The 21388-nt window shown below is 40.2% G+C and overlaps 1 protein-coding gene across 4 annotated transcripts in view; it reads left to right on the forward strand.

The window, feature by feature from the left end:
* The window catches only part of RASGRP1 (RAS guanyl releasing protein 1), a 77638-nt gene extending 57125 nt beyond the window's left edge, over window positions 1–20513 (forward strand). For 2 of the 4 annotated variants that reach the window (XM_033190618.1, XM_033190621.1), the window contains 9 exons: window positions 190–465; window positions 2721–2801; window positions 5250–5354; window positions 6211–6320; window positions 7333–7477; window positions 8488–8524; window positions 9667–9819; window positions 14169–14554; window positions 17938–20513. In XM_033190618.1, coding sequence (XP_033046509.1) covers window positions 190–465; window positions 2721–2801; window positions 5250–5354; window positions 6211–6320; window positions 7333–7477; window positions 8488–8524; window positions 9667–9819; window positions 14169–14554; window positions 17938–18072 — 1428 coding nt within the window. In that variant the 3' untranslated portion in view covers window positions 18073–20513. The remainder of the gene's footprint in view (window positions 1–189; window positions 466–2720; window positions 2802–5249; window positions 5355–6210; window positions 6321–7332; window positions 7478–8487; window positions 8525–9666; window positions 9820–14168; window positions 14555–17937) is intronic. The other 2 variants (XM_033190619.1, XM_033190620.1) reach the window with 2 other exon arrangements.
* The last annotated feature ends 875 nt before the right edge of the window (window positions 20514–21388 follow it).

The raw sequence follows: 21388 nt of genomic DNA on the forward strand, positions 1-21388 counted from the left end.
TGTGATATTTGACATAGCTGAGGTTTTAATTGGGGAGTCATAATCTGTACCGTTTACATGAATTACCCCCTGCTCAACAAATTCTGGATGGGATGAGATCACCGCAGGTGATGCAAATATGCAAGGTGGTCATTACAGACAATACACACTACCTAGCGGGTACTGTGATGGGTCTGTTCTGCTTTGTAGGTTCTCGGTGAGATGACTGAGCTGCTGTCCTCCTCCAGAAACTATGACAATTATCGGCGAGCCTATGGAGAGTGCACTGACTTCAAGATCCCCATTCTGGGTGTGCATCTCAAGGACCTCATCTCCCTGTATGAAGCCATGCCTGACTACCTGGAGGACGGGAAAGTGAATGTCCACAAGCTACTGGCCCTGTATAATCATATCAGTGAATTGGTCCAGCTGCAAGAGGTGGCCCCACCCTTGGAGGCCAACAAGGACTTGGTACACTTGCTGACGGTGAGGTTCACACAGGAGAACAATTACTAAGCACCTTCTCCGTGCCAGGTGTCATTCTATACACCTTACCAAATATTAGCTATTAATCCTCACTCTATGAAGCAGATACTATTATTCTCTCCAACATATAGATAGGGTTACTAAGGCACAAAGATATACCTTGCCAGAAGACCACACATTATTAAGTAGCAGAGGCTTGATTCAGACCCAGGTGGTGGGACTCTAGAGGCTATGCCCTTCAGACTTCTAGGATTGTTTCATTACCCCTACAAAAGCAGTCCTAAGCTCTCTGGGAGGAGCTGATGGCAAATTAGGACACAAGTCTTCGTAAAAGATGAAGAGAATGAATGTGCTCTCATAAAAAGGGCAAGCAGTAAGTGAAAAAAACAAAAAACACCCAGTTATTATTTGGTTCCTGGCTTAGATCTTTGCTTTTGGAGATATTCAAGTGAAGGGTAGATGAACACTTGTCAGTGGTGTGGGAGACCAGGATTTGCATCTTGAGTATGGGGTGAGATCAGACGAACTCCCTTCCAGACCTGCAGTTCTGTAGGTCACCAGCTGTGTGACTATGGACATATAACCCTCCAAGATTCCTCTCCTCAGAGGGATTAGTCTCTGGGATGACTTCTAACTTCTCTTCCAGTTCTAGTTATACGGTTTTTAACCTGCTGTTTTTGGGGAGTAGAATAATGATCATAACCTCTTTCTGCCTCACAGCAGCATTGTGATAGAACCCTGGGCTTCACATCAGCTGGTGTGTGATCCTAGCCCTTTCACTTATTAGCCAGGTGACCTTGGCAAGTCTGTGCCTCAGACATCATTTGTAAAAACATGCACTGAATCTTAACATTCTTTGGATTATAAATCTTGTGATGAAAGCTGTGAACCCTCTTCCCAGAAAAATGTACATAAGCCATATATATATTTATATATAATATATATGTTATATATTTATACATTATATATTTATATATTATATAAAAATATATTTATATATTATATAAAAATATATTATATATATTTATATATATTATATATATATATTATATATATATTTTTTTTTGAGACAGAGTCTCGCTCTGTTGCCCAGGCTGGAGTGCAGTGGCGCCATCTCAGCTCACTGCAAGCTCTGCCTCCCAGGTTCCCGCCATTCTCCTGCCTCAGCCTCCCGGTAGCTGGGACTACAGGTGCCTGCCACCACGCCCGGCTAATTTTTTGTATTTTTAGTAGATATGGGGTTTCACCGTGTTGGCCAGGATGGTCTCGATCTCTTGACCTCATGATCCATCCACCTCGGCCTCCCAAAGTGCTAGAATTATAGGCGTGAGTCACTGTGCCTGGCCCATAAGCCATATATTTTTAAATATGCATGTAATTTCAAGTTCTGAACTCCTTGAAGCCTATCCATAGACTCAAGGTTAAGAATAAGATTATTCCTAAGGACTTCTCTTCTAAAATTTTATAGTTCTAAGATATATGAAACTCATTAACTCTTTTTCTTTTCTTTTTTTTTTTTTTTTTTTTTCTGGAGACAAGGTCTGGCTCTATCAACTAGACTGGAGTGCAGTGGTGCAATCTCAGCTCACTGCAACCTCTGCCTTCCAGGTCCAAGCCATCCTCCCACCTCAGCCTCCTGAGTAGCTGGGACCACAGGCACACGCCACCACGCCCGGCTAACTTTTGTATTTTTTGTAGAGACAGGGTTTTGCCATGTTGCCCAGGCTGGTCTCAAACTCCTGAGCTCCAGCAGTCCACCTGCCTTGGCCTCCCAAAATGCTGGGAATACAAGCATGAGCCACCATGCACCCAGACTCATTTACTCTTAATAGCAATTAATATGTCTTACCATTTAAACTGAATTTTATTGTTGGACTCAAATTTAATAGTCTCAGACCATACACACCATCCTTTTAGATCATCTTTCTGCTTTGAGAGAGAACAAGTGATGTATTGGTCATCTGTCCAGACAAGGCCTTTGGCCTAAGCTCTATATAGAGGCTTAGATTTAAATCATAGTTAAAAAGAGAGCATCCTGAGATATGTTCAAAATTTAAAAACATTTTAATGAGAAAGAAGTAATGCTTGCCCTATTGCAGTAGTAGGTGTTATACCTGTTTTGTGGATTTTAAAAACAAACTGTTTAGAGCCTAAAAGACTAAACTACTGGCAAGGATAATCCAAGAAAGAACCATCGGCCATGGGAGAGGCAAACAGCATCTTAGCAATGAACCCTGTTCTGCTTTGATCCGCAGCTATCCCTGGATCTCTACTACACTGAGGATGAAATCTATGAGCTTTCCTATGCCCGGGAACCAAGGAACCACAGAGCTCCAGTGAGTTTTTCATGTTAAGACTCCACATGTGACAGGTGCTTTACAAGCTTCTCCTCGAATTCATTCATCCTCAGGAACAGACTTTCGGTTCCGTTTAATAAGTATACCGTTTTTCTTAAGTGCTCAACTTTATGCTAGGAACAGAGAAAACTTTTCAACATATGTCTGAGGAATAGTTCCTGTCCATTAAAAAGCTGTGATGTAGTTGAAGAGATAAGCCTAATGTGTGACCAGTGAATAACTAGTGAACAGTAAATAACTATATCATCAGAACGCCAGGTGTGGTGGAATCAGTCAGTGGTTTACAAAGTAGAGAAGGAAGATACTACTGTGCACCAGAGTGACATCCCCCTCCCATTAAGAAGCGTCCCCACATAAATTTCTTTTCTGATTCATTGATGATAATGAGAGTAATATGCATACTAATCAGAAGCTAAATTTCTGAAGATTTTCAGGTTGGTAGATAGAAAAGCCCCATTTTCCTGTAATGTTCTGGGTGAAAAGAACAGTCTGCTGAGTCTTTTGACCTCCTATGCTGAGAAGTCCTCAAAATAGTACACAGTCCTGGCACTGCCCGCAGTAGGAACTTCACAGGTTATCTGCCCTGCCCTCCCACAGGCAAGTAAAATCATTTCAGTCTCCTGGGAAGTTTCCAAACCCTAAAACAAGTGGTACTCAAGGGAAGAGAGTTACCCACACTTAAGAAATCCAGCTCGTGCATTGGGGTGGCTAAATTGCACTCCTCCACAGAGAAAGATCAAGTTCTAGCATTCTATTGTAATGAAAGATTTGACTGAAAATATTTGGTAGATTCCATTTTCAGGTTAGAGACATTTTAATGGAAAGGGTACATTCTGTTTTTTCAAAGAGATTTTAATTTGGGCCAAGTTTCAAATACAGTCATGCACCACATAATGACATTTTGGTCAGTGATAGACCTCATATATGACAGTGGTCCCTTAAGATTATAATGGAGCAGAAAAATTACTATTGCCTAGTGACAGAACCATTGTGACATTGTAGCAGGACACATTACTCACTGTGTCTGTGATTATACTGGTGTAAACAAACCTACTGAGCTGTAAAAAGTCTAGGTCATACACTTATGCACAGTACCTGATACTTGATAATAAATATCAATGGTTTACAATACTTTTTATCATTATTTTAGAGTGCATTCCTTCTACTTAGAAAAGTTAAGTGTAAAACAGCCTTAGGCAGGTCCTTCAGAAGGTGATAGCTCCAAGCATGTTACTGCCCCTAAAGACCTTCCAATGGGACAAGATGTGGAGTGGAAGACAGTGATATTGATGATCTTGACTCTGTATAGACATAGGCCAGTGTGTTTAATTGTTTGTACCTTAGTTTATAACAAAAAAAAGTTTTAAAAAATTAAACATTTTTAAAATAGAAAGAAGTTTGTAGAATATGGCTACAAAGGAAATAACTTGTATAGCTATACAATGTGTGTTTTAAGCTAAGTGTCATAACAAAAGAGTAAAAGTTAAAAAAATTAAAAGCTTTTACAGTAAAATAAGGTAATTTATCATTGAAAAAAAAAATTTAAGAAACTTAGTGTAGTCTAAGCGTACAGTGTTTATAAAGTATATAGGAGCATACAGTAATGTTAGGCCTCCACATCCACTCACCACTCACGACTTGCCAGAGTAATTTCTAGTCTTGAAAGCTCTATTCATGGTTAAGTGCCCTATACAGGTGTACCATTAAAAAACATTTCTATACCATATTTTTACCTTTTCTATGTTTAGATATGTTAAGATACACAAATACCATTGTTACAATTGCCTACAGTATTGAGCATAATACCCTGCTGTATAGGTTTGTAGCCTAGGAGCAGTAGGCTATACCGTATAGCCTAGGTGTGTAGCAGGCGATACCATCTAGCTTTGTGTGACTACACACTGTGGTGCTCACACAATGACAAAATCACCTAATGACACATTTCTCAGAATATATCCCAGTCATTAAGTGATGCATGACTGTATTTAGAAAAGAGCTTGTCCAGGCTTCAGATTATTTTTCTTGTGTCTTCCTGCCTTTTAGCTAGGCTTTTCCTTATTCACATTTCTACTGCAGAGTGACTGGAGCATAGAGAGGAAGCATAAATGATCCACTTTACTCTTTGTTGATAGCTCTGACAAAAGGTTTAATGGAGAGGGAATTGCAACTCAGGCAGATTGAGAATTTCAAATTATCTGTAGCTGCAGATAATGTATGTGAAGAGCACTCTGGAAACTGTAAAGCACAATACCTTGTTAGCCAAAATTATTAGTAGATTTCAATTGCCTGTGGGTTCTCTGCTCCTTGCCACTGAACATAATTGAATATTGTCCATAAATATAATTGTCAGGTAGTGGGAAAAGAAGGAGCTACAGGTTATAATACTGCATTGTAGTCATGAGGATTTCTCTAAATATTTCATTTTAGCCACTAACACCTTCAAAGCCACCAGTAGTAGTGGACTGGGCTTCTGGAGTATCTCCCAAACCTGATCCAAAGACCATTAGCAAACACGTCCAGAGGATGGTGGATGTAAGTACAGCGGTGCTTCAGCACACAAAAGCAAGGCACTGCCTGGCTCAGTTTTGTATGTGGGGCAAAGGGGAGAGGAGAGCACAATGGTGGAAATATAAAGGCAAGAAACTTGAAAGGAACCACTTACTTCTCTTACTGTGGCTTTAGAACAATTCAGAAGTTACATTTTGACAACACACACTGGCCTCATATGAAAGCAGTTGTGCCTCCCCTTAAAGACCTAGCAGAAGAGCATATGTTTAAAGGTTGTCAGTTGATTTAGGAGTACAGAAGTAATGGGATACATTTGAGTATAGTAAAGGATAATACAGTAAACCTAAAGCTGAAACATTTTGTACTGCTTGATTCAATTCTCTGTGCTAATTGCTGAGGAAGGGGTATACAATCTCATACTTCTGCATTTATCCTCGTGGACAACTCCCGTGTAACAACAGAAAACTAAGAGCATAACAGTGAGAAACAAGAGGATTAAGAGTGGGGACAGTGCACTTCCAACTGGGCTGTCTGTAGAAGCGTCTCAAAGAAGATGCAACTGGAGATGAGTGATGAAAAAAAGGGTAGAGTGAAGGGAGAACATCCTCTGTGTAGTGAACTAGGAGTAGCCAGCATGACAGTATAATTGGTGTGCTAATGATTTAAAGTACATGGCCACCCTCCAGATGCTGCTACCAGCAAAGGCCTGAGATGTGACCTGCCACATCTTTGCCACAGCTGAAGGAGCAGGTTTCCCTGTTCCTCTTGTTCAGGTTATTAAAAGCTTTTATCCAACTGCCCCAGCTCTTCGTCATCTGACCTAAAGGGAGAGAAGACTGGTTTCTCTTTAATAATCACCAAAAAAACTCCTTTTTCACAGTCTGTCTTCAAGAACTATGATCACGACCAGGATGGATACATTTCTCAGGAAGAATTTGAAAAGATTGCTGCGAGTTTTCCATTTTCCTTCTGTGTGATGGACAAAGACAGGTGAGGATTTGTACATAGGAAGATGTGGTTATGAGCCCATTGGTGAGAATAGGCTTATAGGTATGTCACTAGAAGCATTTGAAAACTCAGATGTGTTGCTGCTGCGATCACTTAAGAACAGACCACAAAATATGCATGCTTTAAAAAATATTCTGGGCTGGGCACAGTGGCTCACACCTGTAATCCTAACACTTTGGGAAGCCGAGGTGGGCGGCTCACCTGAGCTCAGGAGTTCAAGACCAGCTTGGCCAACATGGTGAAACCCTCTCTACTAAAAATGCAAAAATTAGCCGGGTGTGGTGGTGGGCACCTGTAATCCCAGCTACTCGGGAGGCTGAGGCAGACAATTGCTTGAACCCGGGAGGCAGAGGTTGCAGTGAGCCGAGATCATGCCACTGCACTCCACCCTGGGCCACAAGAGCGAAACCCCATCTCCAAAACAAACAAATTCCAAATTGAACATTCCATAAATCTGCCACTTTAGAAATAGTCAACTATAAAGAAAGAAGTTTAGTCTTCCTTCTTGCTTTGTCATTACAGATTTTGGAAATCAACTAATACTTATTCATACTTTACATATTTACTTTTCTCAAAGTTAAATAAATTCTATCTTGGTTCTCTATAGCAAACCAATTGTATGGTTAAGTGGGTTCCAGTTAGGTACTGTCTAAAGTCAGAAACTGTAGCATAAGACATTTCCCTCCCTATACACACGTACATTTTACATTGTTTCTTTTTCAAGTCTTATAGAGAGTGGTCAAGTTAGTTAGGAAAACCTAGTTTGGCCAAAGAACACCTCTGTGGAAATGACTAATGCTGCCTCACCTACTTACCACATGTCATCTTGTATCCTTGTTAAGAGTAGGGCCCATGGAAGTAATCATGAGGTAGCACATACCATATTACCACTGAGGATAAAAAGAAAGGTGAGTTTCTAAGGCTAGAAGCCCCCCTTGCTACGTGCCTCCATGCCCCTTATACTCACATCCTTGCCTTGGTCATTTGCTGGCAGGGAAGGCCTCATCAGCAGGGATGAGATCACAGCCTACTTCATGCGAGCCAGCTCAATCTATTCCAAGCTGGGCCTGGGCTTTCCTCACAACTTCCAAGAGACCACCTACCTGAAGCCCACTTTTTGTGACAACTGTGCTGGATTTGTAAGTTCTTCTTAGGGTGCTCCAGGGTTGAATTTGGGGAAGAGTGTGGGCTACTTTAACGAAGACAGGCACAGACCTCACAATCCTTATAAACCCATCCCAGCCTGGAGCCCAAACAGACACCTAGAATAACCTAGAGCTCAAGCGTGTGGTTTTTATCTGCACTCATTGTCTCTCCCTTCTTCCTGATTGTTTTTTCTTTTCTCCTGCATGAGGCCTTAGATAAATGGTACCAGAAATGCTGAATTGGGGATATACTTTTAAAGTATAATATTCATGTGCTGTTTCAAGTGTTATAACAAAGACATATGAGATACCTTCTGTCTTTAGGAGATGATATGGGCTATGCCCCTCCTCCGTTCCACTCCTGACCAATAGTTTCCCCCTAAACCCAGGTCCAGATGCAAGGCTCTATATCCTTCTCAGTTTGGAGTCCTGAGGAACCTGTTTGCTCGATGATTCATCCACTTCTAGAAAATGTCTGAGTCATAAGGCTGCTAGTGAGGGCCAGGCATGGTGGCTCATGCCTGTAATCCCAGCACTTTGGGAGGCCAAGGCAGGCGGATCACTTGAGACCCAGAGTTTGAGACCAGCCTGCCTAACATGATGAAAACCCGTCTCTACTAAAATATAAAAAAATTTAGCCAGGTGTGGTGGAACATGCCTGGTGGTCCCAGCTACTTGGGAAGCTGAGACAGGAGAATTGATTGAACCCAGGAGGTGGAGGTTGCAGTGAGCGAGATCGCACCACTGCACTCCAGCCTGGGCAACCAGGCAAGACTCTTCAAAAAAAAAAAAAAAAAAAAAGCTGCTTCTTGAGAAACTTTGATCACCATAAACTCTTCTCATGTTTAATTTAAGGTCAGAAGGGACAAGACATGAGAGATAAATGAGGTTTCCTTCCCACTTGAGCTAGAGAGTAGAATGAAGGAAAATAAAGGAATGTCACCTTGTAGCTTCACACCAGATGGAGGAATGACATGTGGTACATTCTGTCTCTTGTTTCATAGCTCTGGGGAGTGATCAAACAAGGATATCGATGTAAAGGTAAGACTCAATATTGTTAACTGTTTTTCCTGGTATATCAGTCCATTCTCACGCTGCTATAGAGAACTGCCTGAGACTGGGTAATTTATAAAGGAAAGAGGTTTAATTGACTCACAGTTCCACAGGGCTGGTGAGGCCTAAGGAAGCTTACAATCATGGCAGAAGGGGAAGCAAACACATCCTTCTTCACATGGTGGCAGGAAGAAGTGCTGAGCAAAAGGGGGAAAAGCCCTTATGAAGCCATGAGATTTAATGAGCAGTCACTCACTATCATGAGAACACCATGAGGGTAACTGCCCCATGATTCAATTACCTCCCATCGGATCCCTCCCATGACACATGGGGATTATGTGGGCACTACAAGGTGAGGTTTGGATGGGGACACAGAGCTAAACCATATCACCTGGTCTTAAGAGTCCCATTTCTAAAACTTTTTTTTACCCATAGTAGTTGTCCATTTAGTCAACAACTTCTCAGCAGAGTTCAGAGTCTCATCCCCAAAGTGGTTTCCTAGGACACCCTTGGTGAATGACCACCACACCGAAGAGAGAAATGCCCGGTTGCACAGTTAGGCAGTTTCCCTTTATCAAATCCACTTTCTGTTGATGTTGGCCTACAACAGGGATGGCTGGTAGGAGATGGTGCTCCCATAGAGTCAAGGAAGGGTGGGTCCCCAGTGAAAAGGGTAGAATCTCTTCTGGAACAGAAGATAAATGATTACTAAAGGTCCTTTATCATTCAGGACGTAACTGTCCTTCCTTGTGACTAGGAGAATTCAGGAATGAAAGAAAGGAAACCTTTTACTGCAAGAAAGAAAGTAAGACCTAACAGCTGAGCGTTTCCAGAGGGTCTCACTAGAGTAGGCAGAATGTGTGGGATACCAGGACACCATCTCTTCCCTCCAAGGTATCAGGATACTGCTTCTGATGCTGAGACTCACTGATAAGGGCTACATTAAGAGTGTGAGCTCTGGGCTTCACCAAGTGAGAAGAATGCTAGCTTCATTAGGAATGTTGTGTCTTAGCTCCAGAAGATAGAACAGACACGTGTGACAAGAAAGCACTGCATGAATTTGGTTGTGAGACACACTGGGGAAGAGAGAAAAGTGAAAGACTTCTTGACCCAAGATGTCTTGTCCACAGACTGCGGGATGAACTGCCACAAACAGTGCAAAGATCTGGTTGTGTTTGAGTGCAAGAAGCGAGCCAAGAACCCAGTAGCTCCCACAGAGAACAACACCTCTGTGGGGCCAGTGTCCAACCTTTGCTCACTGGGAGCCAAAGATCTGCTCCATGGTAAGTAGGCACTGGGAACATTCATCTCGGAAAGTGAAGTAGGAAGGGAAAAGTTTTAGAGGAGGAAAGATTACCTCATGACTCTATGTTTGAGTTTAAATTTAACCTCAACAGCTAGGCCAGGGCTGACTCCTCCCCCAGTTTTAGATTTTAGCTCCATGCCTATGTCTCAGACTTGAGGTGTGAGAACAGCAGAGTCCTAGTTAGGCATAAAATCAGCAGGTACTTATTGAGCACCTACACCAAGCACAGATACTGACTTCTGTCCAGGATAGTCCCTCAAGTTAACAGTTAACTATCCCACCCTATCCCCAGCTCCAAACCCAAAACAGTGATAGGGAGAATATGTATGTACATGCATATGTATGTGTGTGTATATATAATGTAAATTAACATACAAAGTATATAAATAACATTAAAAGGCATAGTGCATTCAAAAACAAAGACACATATCTCACAGGTCAGACATGTACTAGAAACACACAGCAAGGAGTAGATGCGAAAGCTACTGGTCTGCTTGGCTGCATGTCTAGAAGCAAGTAGAGGCAACTGTGAATTTGATTGCTGCATAGTAACAGAGACCACCTATGCACGAAAGGTGTCCAGAACCAGACTTACTGCTTAAAATTGAGAAGGAAAAATCCAATGCTTAAAAAACTGTGACTATCACTTCGCAGCAGGAAGCAGACTTAGCCACAGGCAGTCTTCTACTAGCTGAGTGACTGTCTATGATATCCCCAATTTTTCTACAGGAGAGGAGCCCCAAGCCATCAATTTAAGACCAGGTCCTAGTCTGGAGGACCCTGAGGGGCCAGGTAGCAGATAATTGTTGAAATTCTAGAAACAGAAGGCTAAATATAGAAAGGAAGGGTGGGGGGCAAAACTCCCACTCAAGTGGAGCTTGCAGATTAAAATTCCAAATCATACAAGAAAAATCCTAGGACTAAGCCAAAACATTCAACATTCAAGAAATAAACTAGCAAATTCACTTATGTTGAAATGCAAACAACAGTACAATAAGGAAATGACTTTAAGTATGTTTGAGATGCCCCAGATCTAAAGTGCAAAGAAGCAGAACAGACTGTCTCTGTCTTCATGGAGTAGTTCTAGTTAGGGGGGAGATAACAAATAAATATAGAGCAGTTTAGAAACAATGCAAGAGTATATGCTAAGAACCAAATAGGTTGCAGTGACAGCAAATGACAGGAGGACATAGCAGAGAGATCGCTGTACTGGGGCTGTTGGGACTTTATGCAGAAGGTGGAATTTCAGCTAAGTCTTGAAGGAAGGGTAGAATTAAGTTATGGGAGGAGGGCAGAGCACATTCCAGATAGGATGTACAGTAGGAGCAAAAGGCCAAGGGCAGAACAGCTCTAGTACTCTTGAGATAGTGAACAACAACAACAAAAAAGGTGTTAAGGCGGTTTAGGTAAGAGATGAAGTAGAAAAATCAGACAGTCTAGAGAGTCTTAAATGACAAGTGCCTGTCTATATGATAAAATGAGGAGCTATTTAAAAAAGAGTAACATGAAGGGCTTGTTGGGGAGCGTTGGGGCACAAGGCTTCATAGTGCTGTACTAGGCCCTGATCTCGGGGCTGACTGGCTAGCCAGCATGTCAAAACACTGATCACCTTGACTAACTGAAGAACATACAGGTCTTCAGCAAAAATCCAATGCTTATTAGGTTACTGCCAGTTTAATATAAGAAGCCATGTAACTTCTAATTAGAACCAAAAAGGGAAATAATAAATGAGTTTATTTATATAAAGCACTTAAAATCAGGTTTAACACCTATGTACCATATGTTAATATCATTACTCTTTTGAAATAGGCTCCCTAAAGTGGTAAGGCCACTATAGTTACAACAGATGCCTAGAGAAAACTTTAAGTCCATATAGTATACATTCTGCATTTGAAGCATTTCTAATGTGCAGTAGTATATATCAATATGCATTTGTTGATCAATTAGATCAAAGCTTTAGTGCTTTACTTCCATTTAAGAAATGCACATTCCTTTTTATCACATCAGCCAAGTACAAATTTTCTGCTGTCTTCCTAAATCCTTCCCCTTACTATCTATATCTAAACACAGGCTGACTTCACACTTTTGGGATGTTTTGTTCTTAGGGGGAAAAAAGTCCTCTCAGGGTCTTAGAAAGAATATGCTAATCAACTAAGGATTTGATGTTCAACTTTTAACAAAAATCACAAACACCACTGTGAAAAATAGGCCTGTACCCTATATTTCATTCATGCGCTCTGTATTTTCAGAGTTACACATAACCTTAGGGCACCACAATTCTGTCACATAAAATGCAGATTTTCAAGTGGCAAAGGTAGCAGAGAACAGCCTGAACCTGAGACCTCAAAAAGGAATCCCTGAAGGGGCTGCTGTTAGAGATTTCTCCTCTCCAGGCCATCTCTCCTCTTGCTCCAAACCCTGCCCCACACTGGTAAGATAAGTAATTTTCAGGAAGTAGACCGACAGGTAGGATAAACATACATGTATCATGGGCAACAAAATGAAAATTACTATATTATTATAAAGTTGCTAAAAGTCAAGGTCTATTTATAATGGCAAAAATGACTATTGGATATCATCCATTCTTAGTTGTTTCCACCTCATTATTGTCTGAGATGGTATCTGCTTATCAAATCAAAATTTCCAGTGGTTTCTTTTAGCCCATTACTATCTTTCTCAGTCTCATCAACTTTCACTTTCTTGAAACTTGTACCTCTCCTAATTTCTGTAACATTGTGGTCTCTCAGGACTCTTCCTGCAATTTGAAGGGCTTGCTGTTGCTTTTTGTTCTTTTTTTTTTTTTTTGAGACGGAGTCTTGCTCTGTGGCCCAGGCTGGAGTGCAGTGGCCAGATCTCAGCTCACTGCAAGCTCCGCCTCCCGGGTTTACGCCATTCTCCTGCCTCAGCCTCCGGAGTAGCTGGGACTACAGGCACCCGCCACCTCGCCCGGCTAGTTTTTTGTGTTTTTAGTAGAGACGGGGTTTCACCGTGTTAGCCAGGATGGTCTCGATCTCCTGACCTCGTGATCCGACCGTCTCGGCCTCCCAAAGTGCTGGGATTACAGGCTTGAGCCACCGCGCCCGGCCTGCTTTTTGTTCTTATTGCTTTCTTCCTTTTGCTCCTCAAAGTGTATAGTGCCCAAATTTCTGTCCCAAGCTCCCTGTATGTCTAGGAATTCAACCTAAGTAATGGACGGGATTATATTCATAATTTGACAATTTATGTTGGTAAAAGGAATATATAACTGTATTACAGAAAAGTTGGAAAATGGAGATAGAAAAAATCATCACCCATAACACTCCTCCAAAAAAGACAATAATTATTTTAGGGTGACCATAACAATTTAAATATTTGAGCACTTAAATAACTATGTAATTACAATTTTGAGCTTTATTGGATAAATATTAAATGTTAATTTAAATTATGTTCTCTTTGGCAAGAGTTAAACTAGGATCTTTGTAAGATTTCTAATTTTACAACTGGTTGATTCTGGCCGAATACTAATTAGACTTTTTTTGTTGTTTTTTAAAGCCATCTTGACTATACTCTAGTGTCTTCAAAGTCAGACTATCCAATGTTTTAATTACTGCTGAGTCTTTCCAAAAAGTAAACTGAGATGATCTGCGGCTTATCTTAAAGCCTATCTATCACTCACCTCAAATACATCTGTTCTTACTCTACTTTTCCAGGAAATTACTTCTTATGGCTAACATTACTAAGCTGGGTCCTAGGTAGTGGGTCTTAGTTGAAGAAAACCAGAGAAACTTACCTTTTTCCTTTCAGTATCAAACAAGGGCAATACATTTTAAGGTACATTTCCACAAAGCTAAAACTTCCTTCTCATGGTTAAGCTGTGCCCATTGTACAAACGGGTCCCCAGAGAGTTCTTATCTGTTAGAGGGTATCTATATCAGGACTGAGACACGAATGCTGAGGGCTCCCAAATTTCAGAGTCAAAAAAAAGTATGTGTGGAGCATTTCTGTCTATATATTGTTCTTATTCTCTTTATTTTATGAAACTCTATGGCACTGAGGCAGGGGCTTCAACTTACCTCCAAAAACAGAAACCCTCTACGCAACCCGTGTGCAAACAGATGCTCTTTCTCAGGGTGGATGTAGCTTGACACCAGTGGCCATGTCTTGGCCAGCAAAGCCCCTGGATTTCAGCCCTCACTTACCCCCTAAATTGGGTGCCTGAAAATGGGTCCTCTTTGAACATATGGAACTCCTGTAACAATAAGAAAGGTCGCATTGAAACTAATGTCTCAGTCTTGAGTCTCTGCTTTCCTGAGCCAGAGTACTAGCATGTCCTGTATCTTCCTACAGCACCTGAGGAAGGACCTTTTACATTCCCTAATGGGGAGGCTGTGGAACACGCTGAGGAGAGTAAGGATCGGACCATCATGCTGATGGGAGTGTCCTCACAGAAGATTTCTCTTCGGCTGAAGAGGACTGTTGTCCACAAGGCCACCCAGACTGAATCACAGCCTTGGATTGGCAGTGAGAGCCCTTCAGGTCCCTTTGTGTTATCTTCCCCAAGGAAGACAGCCCAGGATACTCTTTATGTGCTTCCCAGCCCCACCTCTCCATGTCCTAGCCCAGTCTTGGTCAGAAAGCGGGCTTTTGTCAAGTGGGAGAATAAAGACTCCCTCATAAAATCAAAGGAGGAGCTCCGTCACCTCAGACTGCCTACCTACCAAGAGCTGGAACAGGTACCTTCCTTTTCATTTTCCTTTTTTTCGGACTATCATAGAGAAGTGGGGCCAAACCAGGAAAGAGCATGTAAACTGAAGATTCAGATCCGGCTGATTACAAGCAGTCTAAAACAAAAAAGGAGGAGGGGAGAAATGGGGAAGGGAGAAACAGGGAGGAAGAGAGGGAGGGAAGGAAGAAAGGATGGATTGATTCCAGCTTTCTCACAACCCACTGGGGGCCTTGGTTCACATTACACAAGTAGCACAGGCTATACAGGGCTCCCTGTCACCACACAGGTGGTGGCATTTCGGAGTGCTGGTGCCAGTGCCCAAAGCACTGTTTACTAGGCTCACGGAGAAAAACCACAGTATCTACTGGTCAGCTTTACTGTGCTGATACCACTCCTTTTCTAGATGGAACTAAAATGAACTTGCCTAAATCCTCCTTCCCTAGAGGTCTCCTTAGTATGTTCATCAGGGTTATGGTTTGGGATCATCATGGTTACCTAAGCATCTTCCTAAGAGAAGTTGGTGATCTTAGTTCTACAGCAACAACAATAAGAGAAAGGTGAGTGTATTGTAGCTCAGTGTATTGTGGCTCACCATAGAAAATGCCTCCCTCCTAACATAAACGAGGAGAATCTTTTCTAACACATCAGGGAATATGCTGATATTTTACACATATTAGAATAGTGAAAGCAACAGTAGCAAGCAAATGCACAGTTGAATATAATATAGAGCAATATAATGTATAAAATATTAACAATTATGACAACAGGAGCTGCTTTTCAATGTTAGGCTCACAATGTCCTAATTATCAGGTACCTAATAGAGACAATGGAAAAGACAAAATAAAGTTTACCAAGGAAAGGAGAACAAGAGTTTGGAAACATAGTACCAAGGCTTGAGAGAAGGGAACAATGACATTAAAAATAGGAAAACAGGGCCGGGCGCAGTGGCTCATGCCCCCAGCACTTTGGGAGGCAGAGGTGGATGGATCACTTGAGGTCAGGAGCTCGAGATCAGCCTAGCCAACATGGTGAAACCTTGTGTCTACTAAAAATACAAAAATTAGCTGGGAATGATGGCAGGTGCCTATAATCCCAGCTACTCAGGAGGCTGAGGCAGGAGAATCACTTGAACCCAGGAGGTGGAGGTTGCAGTGAGCTGAGACCAAGCCATGGCACTCCAGCCTGGGCGACAGAGTGAGACTCCATCTTTAAAAAAAAAAAAAAGGAAAGTAGGAGATGAGAACAGCGGAAGGAAGAAGAGCCAACAGCCAACTGCTGAGATACTCACTCAATTCTGAAGCTTCAATCATTACTATACTTCTTTTTGTTTCGAGTATATAACTCACAGGGCTGGCTCAAGAGGCTACCTATAATTGGTAAGAACCTACTGTCCCATGGCCTAGTAGTGTCTTAATTATAGGTAACTAAGCCATTTTAGAGACAGGGAAGCAAGGACACATTAATATCAACACCACTATTCACTTTAGGAGAAGGAATGCCTTTCTGGCTTTTCCCAAAAACATCAAGGTTTGCACTGTGTTTCTGGAGACCTGTCAGTGCAAACACAAAACCAATATCCAGCTAGTAGATTCCTTATATAGTTCTATATTCTACAGAGTAAAAAACTGCCCATGAGGGCTTCAGGATTCCCTGCATTGTCCTCAATGCTCTACCTTCCCTGTCAGACCCCCAGAAACTGAATTAGAGAAACATGAAGAAACAAGTTAGACAATGTATGTGAAACTCTTGATTTGGTGCTTGGTACAAAGAACATAATATCAAGAGAAACATGAAAAAAGAACAACGGATTTTCTGGATGAATGGTACTCTCTTGCTCAGAGTTATTGTTAAGATGTGCTGTAAAAACCAAGTCAGAAGGTGGCAAAACGTGGGTTAGATAAACCCCTTCCTCTTTAGGGACAGAAACTGCCAAATGCAACTTTTAGAACGATGAAAGAAACCTCAAAAAATGAACTCAATAGAATAGAAAGAACTTTGGTCTTGGAGGCAAAGATTGGTGTTTTCAGTCCCAGACATTGCTTACACCAGCTGTGAAACTCTACAACCTGTTTGGGCCTTGTGAAATACAGGGCTGGGATTCCATGTTCTGTAAGGTTTGCCTCAAATCTTGACATTTTACATGCCGATGAAAAGGAAAAATGTGGTTGGCAACAATGCTTTGAGAAGTGGCTTGTAGGAAGACTAGAATTCCTACTCAGCAGTATCAGAGGCGGTAAACCCTCTCACCATTTTGACCACCACCTCTCTTTACTTTTTAGGCTTGTCAGATAGACCTAAGGTCCAGAATTCACTGTGTGCATTTCAGAGGAACAATTATGTGTCCAACTTTCCCATTAAGTATAATCCTTACAATGACTAGTCTATGTGTAATTCAACAGTCCTATCCATAATAACTAGTCAAATTAAGTCAGTATTTACAATATGTAATGTAAATTAATAAATATTATAAATATTACATATTATTTTAAGTATAATGCACCACTGAACCAGCACGGGACAAAAGAATAAGCAAATAAAAGCTTTTATGTTTAGATATACCAGGGTTCAACTCTGCAGTTTTAAACTATATGGCAATATTTTCCTTTATAAGATTGGAGGTATACCACCTATTTTCAGGGTGTTTGTGCAGGTGAAGGTATTCCATTATCATGTCACACAGTACAGGCACATAGCAGGTGCTCAATATCATACAGCAGCTAAGACAGCTATCTACATAATTCAGACTGAGAAACAACCCAGTGTATCCCAAATTACCCAAACACTGTCTATATATAATACTCTCTTGGACTAATCAGTATAGGATAATATAAGAACACTGGACTCAAAATCAGAAGACTGGAAATCAACCGTTGGCTCTATAATGATACCACTACAAATTAGATCACTAAATCTCAACTTGGGGGGGGAGTAAAATTCTTAACGTCATCAAAAAGTTACATTTGTTTTCAGTAATTTGTGAGGAAAAAACTTAGATAACATTAACTGTAACACCTCGCATGAAAGAATTCTCAGTTATGCTTTCACAGCTCAGACCTGATCAGAGACACTGTTTCTGCCAAGTTGAGATCTCCCGCAAGAAAACATCCAAAAGTTTTGTCATTATCTACCTATTGCTCGGAAATGGTTTATTCTGCCTGCTAACCACTCACAAACTTTGATATGATAACAAAGACTAACTGCTGCTTACAAATGCTCGTTTGATATTTAACTTGCTATTTTCTATTCAGGGCAAAATAACTATCTTGAAAATAGTTTTTAATTCTCAGCCACAGTGAATAAGAGATGCCAATCAAAAGTAGCTCTCAATTTGTAATTCATCTGCTATTCATTGCTGCTTTATTAACATACCTCATTCTCCTTTCCCTTTAGGAAATAAATACTCTGAAAGCAGATAATGATGCCCTAAAGATTCAACTGAAATATGCACAGAAGAAAATAGAATCCCTCCAGCTTGAAAAAAGCAATCATGTCTTAGCTCAAATGGAGCAGAGTGACTGTTCTTAGCCTAGAAACTCAAGTAGCACAATCTGTAGATGAGTACAGTGGAGATCTCATTTCCTAAACTATAACGCACAGACCTGAGGAACTTTAGATTGACCAGCTTTAAAACAGTACTTTAAAAGGAAAAGCCTGTTGTTTATTTACCTAAAAGATTCGTAATGTGCAGCATTGTTTTTCAGTCAGTTGACTCAAAGGGGGAAAACTAAAGAATGCAAAACTTTTGCTATTCATACCACTGACGTTCATCAAAAGTATGCGATCTAAAACACGACTGTCGCTTCCTGACAAAGGGGCATCTCAGTGGCCTGCCTGGCTGATTCATCCTTAAAACTAAAATCTCTGGAAAATGTATTTGCTTCTTACCCTGTGTTTTCTGCAAACTGACTTATTTTGTTCCAGCCAAAGCTTGCTAGTAATAGAAAACTACCCATATTCCAAAAGTAGATTTCCTCTGTATCCCAGCATACTTTGTGAACCTGGCTCCTTCTTCACTACCTCAGATCTAATCAATTAGCCTATGTACCCTCCTTCCTCACTACAGTCATAACACACGAGCATATCTACCTAGAAGTGAATTTCTACTGATATAGCCACAACTTTTTAGAGGCCTATTAAACATGACATCATCCAATTGCAGGTCAACTCATAGTTGTAGCCTTGCAACTTAACAGTCATCATAAAATAAGTAATCAAATTAGGTACCTGGAAACGTAGTTATTACCATCTCATATTACTGTCTAATTAAAATAAACCTAACGCAAACATGTTTGTCCTTATATATTCTACAGTGGATAGAATTAGGAATTGATGGCTTTAAAAAAATAATCTATGAAGAGTCTGTGTAACTCTTCATGTTCCATCTTTATCTCTGAAGTAAACTATTTTGAAAGTCCTCCTTTTTAACTGAATTTGTGCTTAACTGTCTTCACTATTAATACTATTTAGAAATAAGCTAATTGGATCAGTGGCTTAAATAACAGCTGACTGTGTGTACATATGTATATAATATGTATATACAATATCAGGCATGCATGTGGCTTGGAATTTTGTTTCCTCCATAAAATGTGGAATTGAATAAAACAAGTTTTAGTCATTTATACAAAGTCACAAATATAAAGTTCAGTTTGTCACAAGATTAAATTGCTCACAAGGTAAAATTGTATTGTTTGGCAAAATCACAAGTAACAATCCTGTGAGTTTTCTATTATGCAGGTTAATAATAAATGGGCTCATTTAGTTGCCTGGGCAACTATTCACAAATTCATTTGTCAGCCTCTTTTTAGTTCTCTTAAAAAAAAAAAAAAATCATATGATCATTTTCCTTTTTGGGGGTACTTAGCTTCCATGCCTATAAAGTCTGCTACTAGACTGACTTGAAATTCATAAACAAGTTGTCCAATTGCCAAGAATATGTTAACAATTAAAAGTTCCAAACCTAAAGCCAATAACACCAAATCTTCATAAGAATACGAAGTATATATACAGTATTGCTTACCTGGAGGATTCAGATCATTTAGGAATTCTCTTTGATGAAAGACCAGTCCCCATTTGCATTCCTCCTTGCACTGAATTTTAGTGATGTAGAACTAGCTTGTAGTTAGTGTTTCATTATATTATAAAGAATCATTTTACACACATATTTACCCTTTTCCAAATTTAAACTCGGAAATACCCAAAGCAGGCCTGCTTAGGCCCACTACCTGGCATATAAACTTAATAGTAACACTTTGTTACTTGCTTTTTATAGGACAAATATGAGTTAGGACAAACTCTAAAATTCATATTCTTCACTGCTCTTCTTTTCCTTTTATATAGACCAAAGATGGTATACTCCAATTTTTTAAAACAGTCAAGGAACACAATTTTTTTCATTGTTCCTCCTCTCCATTCAAAATAAAGATCCCCAGTTTTTATATAAATAATCTATAGGGATTCAAAAGGTCGCAGTCTCCTTAATTAGTCAAATTAGCAATGGCTAAACAGTATCCAGTACTGCAGAATTTATCACTGAAATGGATAAGAGGAAACAGTTTCATCACAGGTTTTTACAGTCCAGCAAGGGCCAACGAGGTATAGTATACAAGTTAATAGTATTTGCGTTGAGCAACATGGGGCTAGAGGGATCACAGAAATAATATGAAAACAAAAGCAAGGTTTTGGCTTATCAAGCCGAGTGCAAATTTTTGCATCTCACACGACTTTAGTTTGGCCAGGTATTTATCTGCCAAAACAAGAGCAAATCTTGTTTTATTAACAGCAGGATCACTTCTCTTTTTCTTTGCTGACTCACCTTTTTACTGACCAGTTGTGAATTTCTGTCTAAAAATGTATAATACAGAACTGCAAGAAAAAAACAAATGTACAGATTGTAAAGTTTTTTGATACCTAATGTAAGTTTTCTTTGTGTAATATTTATATGATAAAAGACATTAGGATCCCTACAACATAAATGTCTTGTGTTTCTTCTACTTCGTGATCATGTAAATGCTTTACCTGAATTTTTACTATAATCCACAGCTAAGACCACTCCCCTATTCTATTAATCAAATTGAGTTTTCCTGGAAGGAAAGGCAAAGCAGCTATTCAGTTTAAAATGTTCTAAATCTTTTTACAACACAAAGAAGTAACACTATAGAAATATTCAATCTCTTTCCATCTTATTCATAACTTACAGTGGTCCCCAAATATTAAGTCTATAAATACTTAACATTAAAGGAGACAGACTTGAGGTTGTCCCTTCTCTGTGGCTTTTAATTCCACAGTTTCATCTAAGCAAAATAGCAAGTAAAGAAGAGATCCTTTGAAGCTATGGATAAAATTGGTAACGACAGCTCAATCCAGGTTACAGACCTACTCAGGGCAATTTATTTGTGGTCATGATTATTTAGAATGATCAGACATAGCCACAATTTTCCCTTAATCCCCGGCTACTTTTTGTTTAACCAAACCAATGAAGAGAGAGGAAACATTTCAGTCAAATTCCTCTGTAGAATGCATTCTGGAACATTTAGATGGGTATGTATTTATCATTTGGGCAATTCATAATACTTCACACAAAGTAATGAAGTCACACTGACTGCCTGATCCTGAAGGCGAGATTAAACTGCCTGCTCACCTCCCCCATTTTCATCCCCACATTTCTCTCACCTGTGCTCCTTCCAAGGTATAGATAGTATCACTGCTCAGGACATTTTTCTGGTCACCAATTTTTTTTAGGTTGTCATGCCTCCTCTTGTCACAAATATAGGTAATAAGATGTTTTTTATTCAAAATGTTTTCCTTTTTCTGTTTAATGAGGCAAGGTTTCCCTGATCTGCAG

Source organism: Trachypithecus francoisi, unplaced genomic scaffold, assembly GCF_009764315.1.
Source record: "Trachypithecus francoisi isolate TF-2019V2 unplaced genomic scaffold, Tfra_2.0 Lachesis_group3, whole genome shotgun sequence".
NCBI lineage: Eukaryota > Metazoa > Chordata > Mammalia > Primates > Cercopithecidae > Trachypithecus > Trachypithecus francoisi.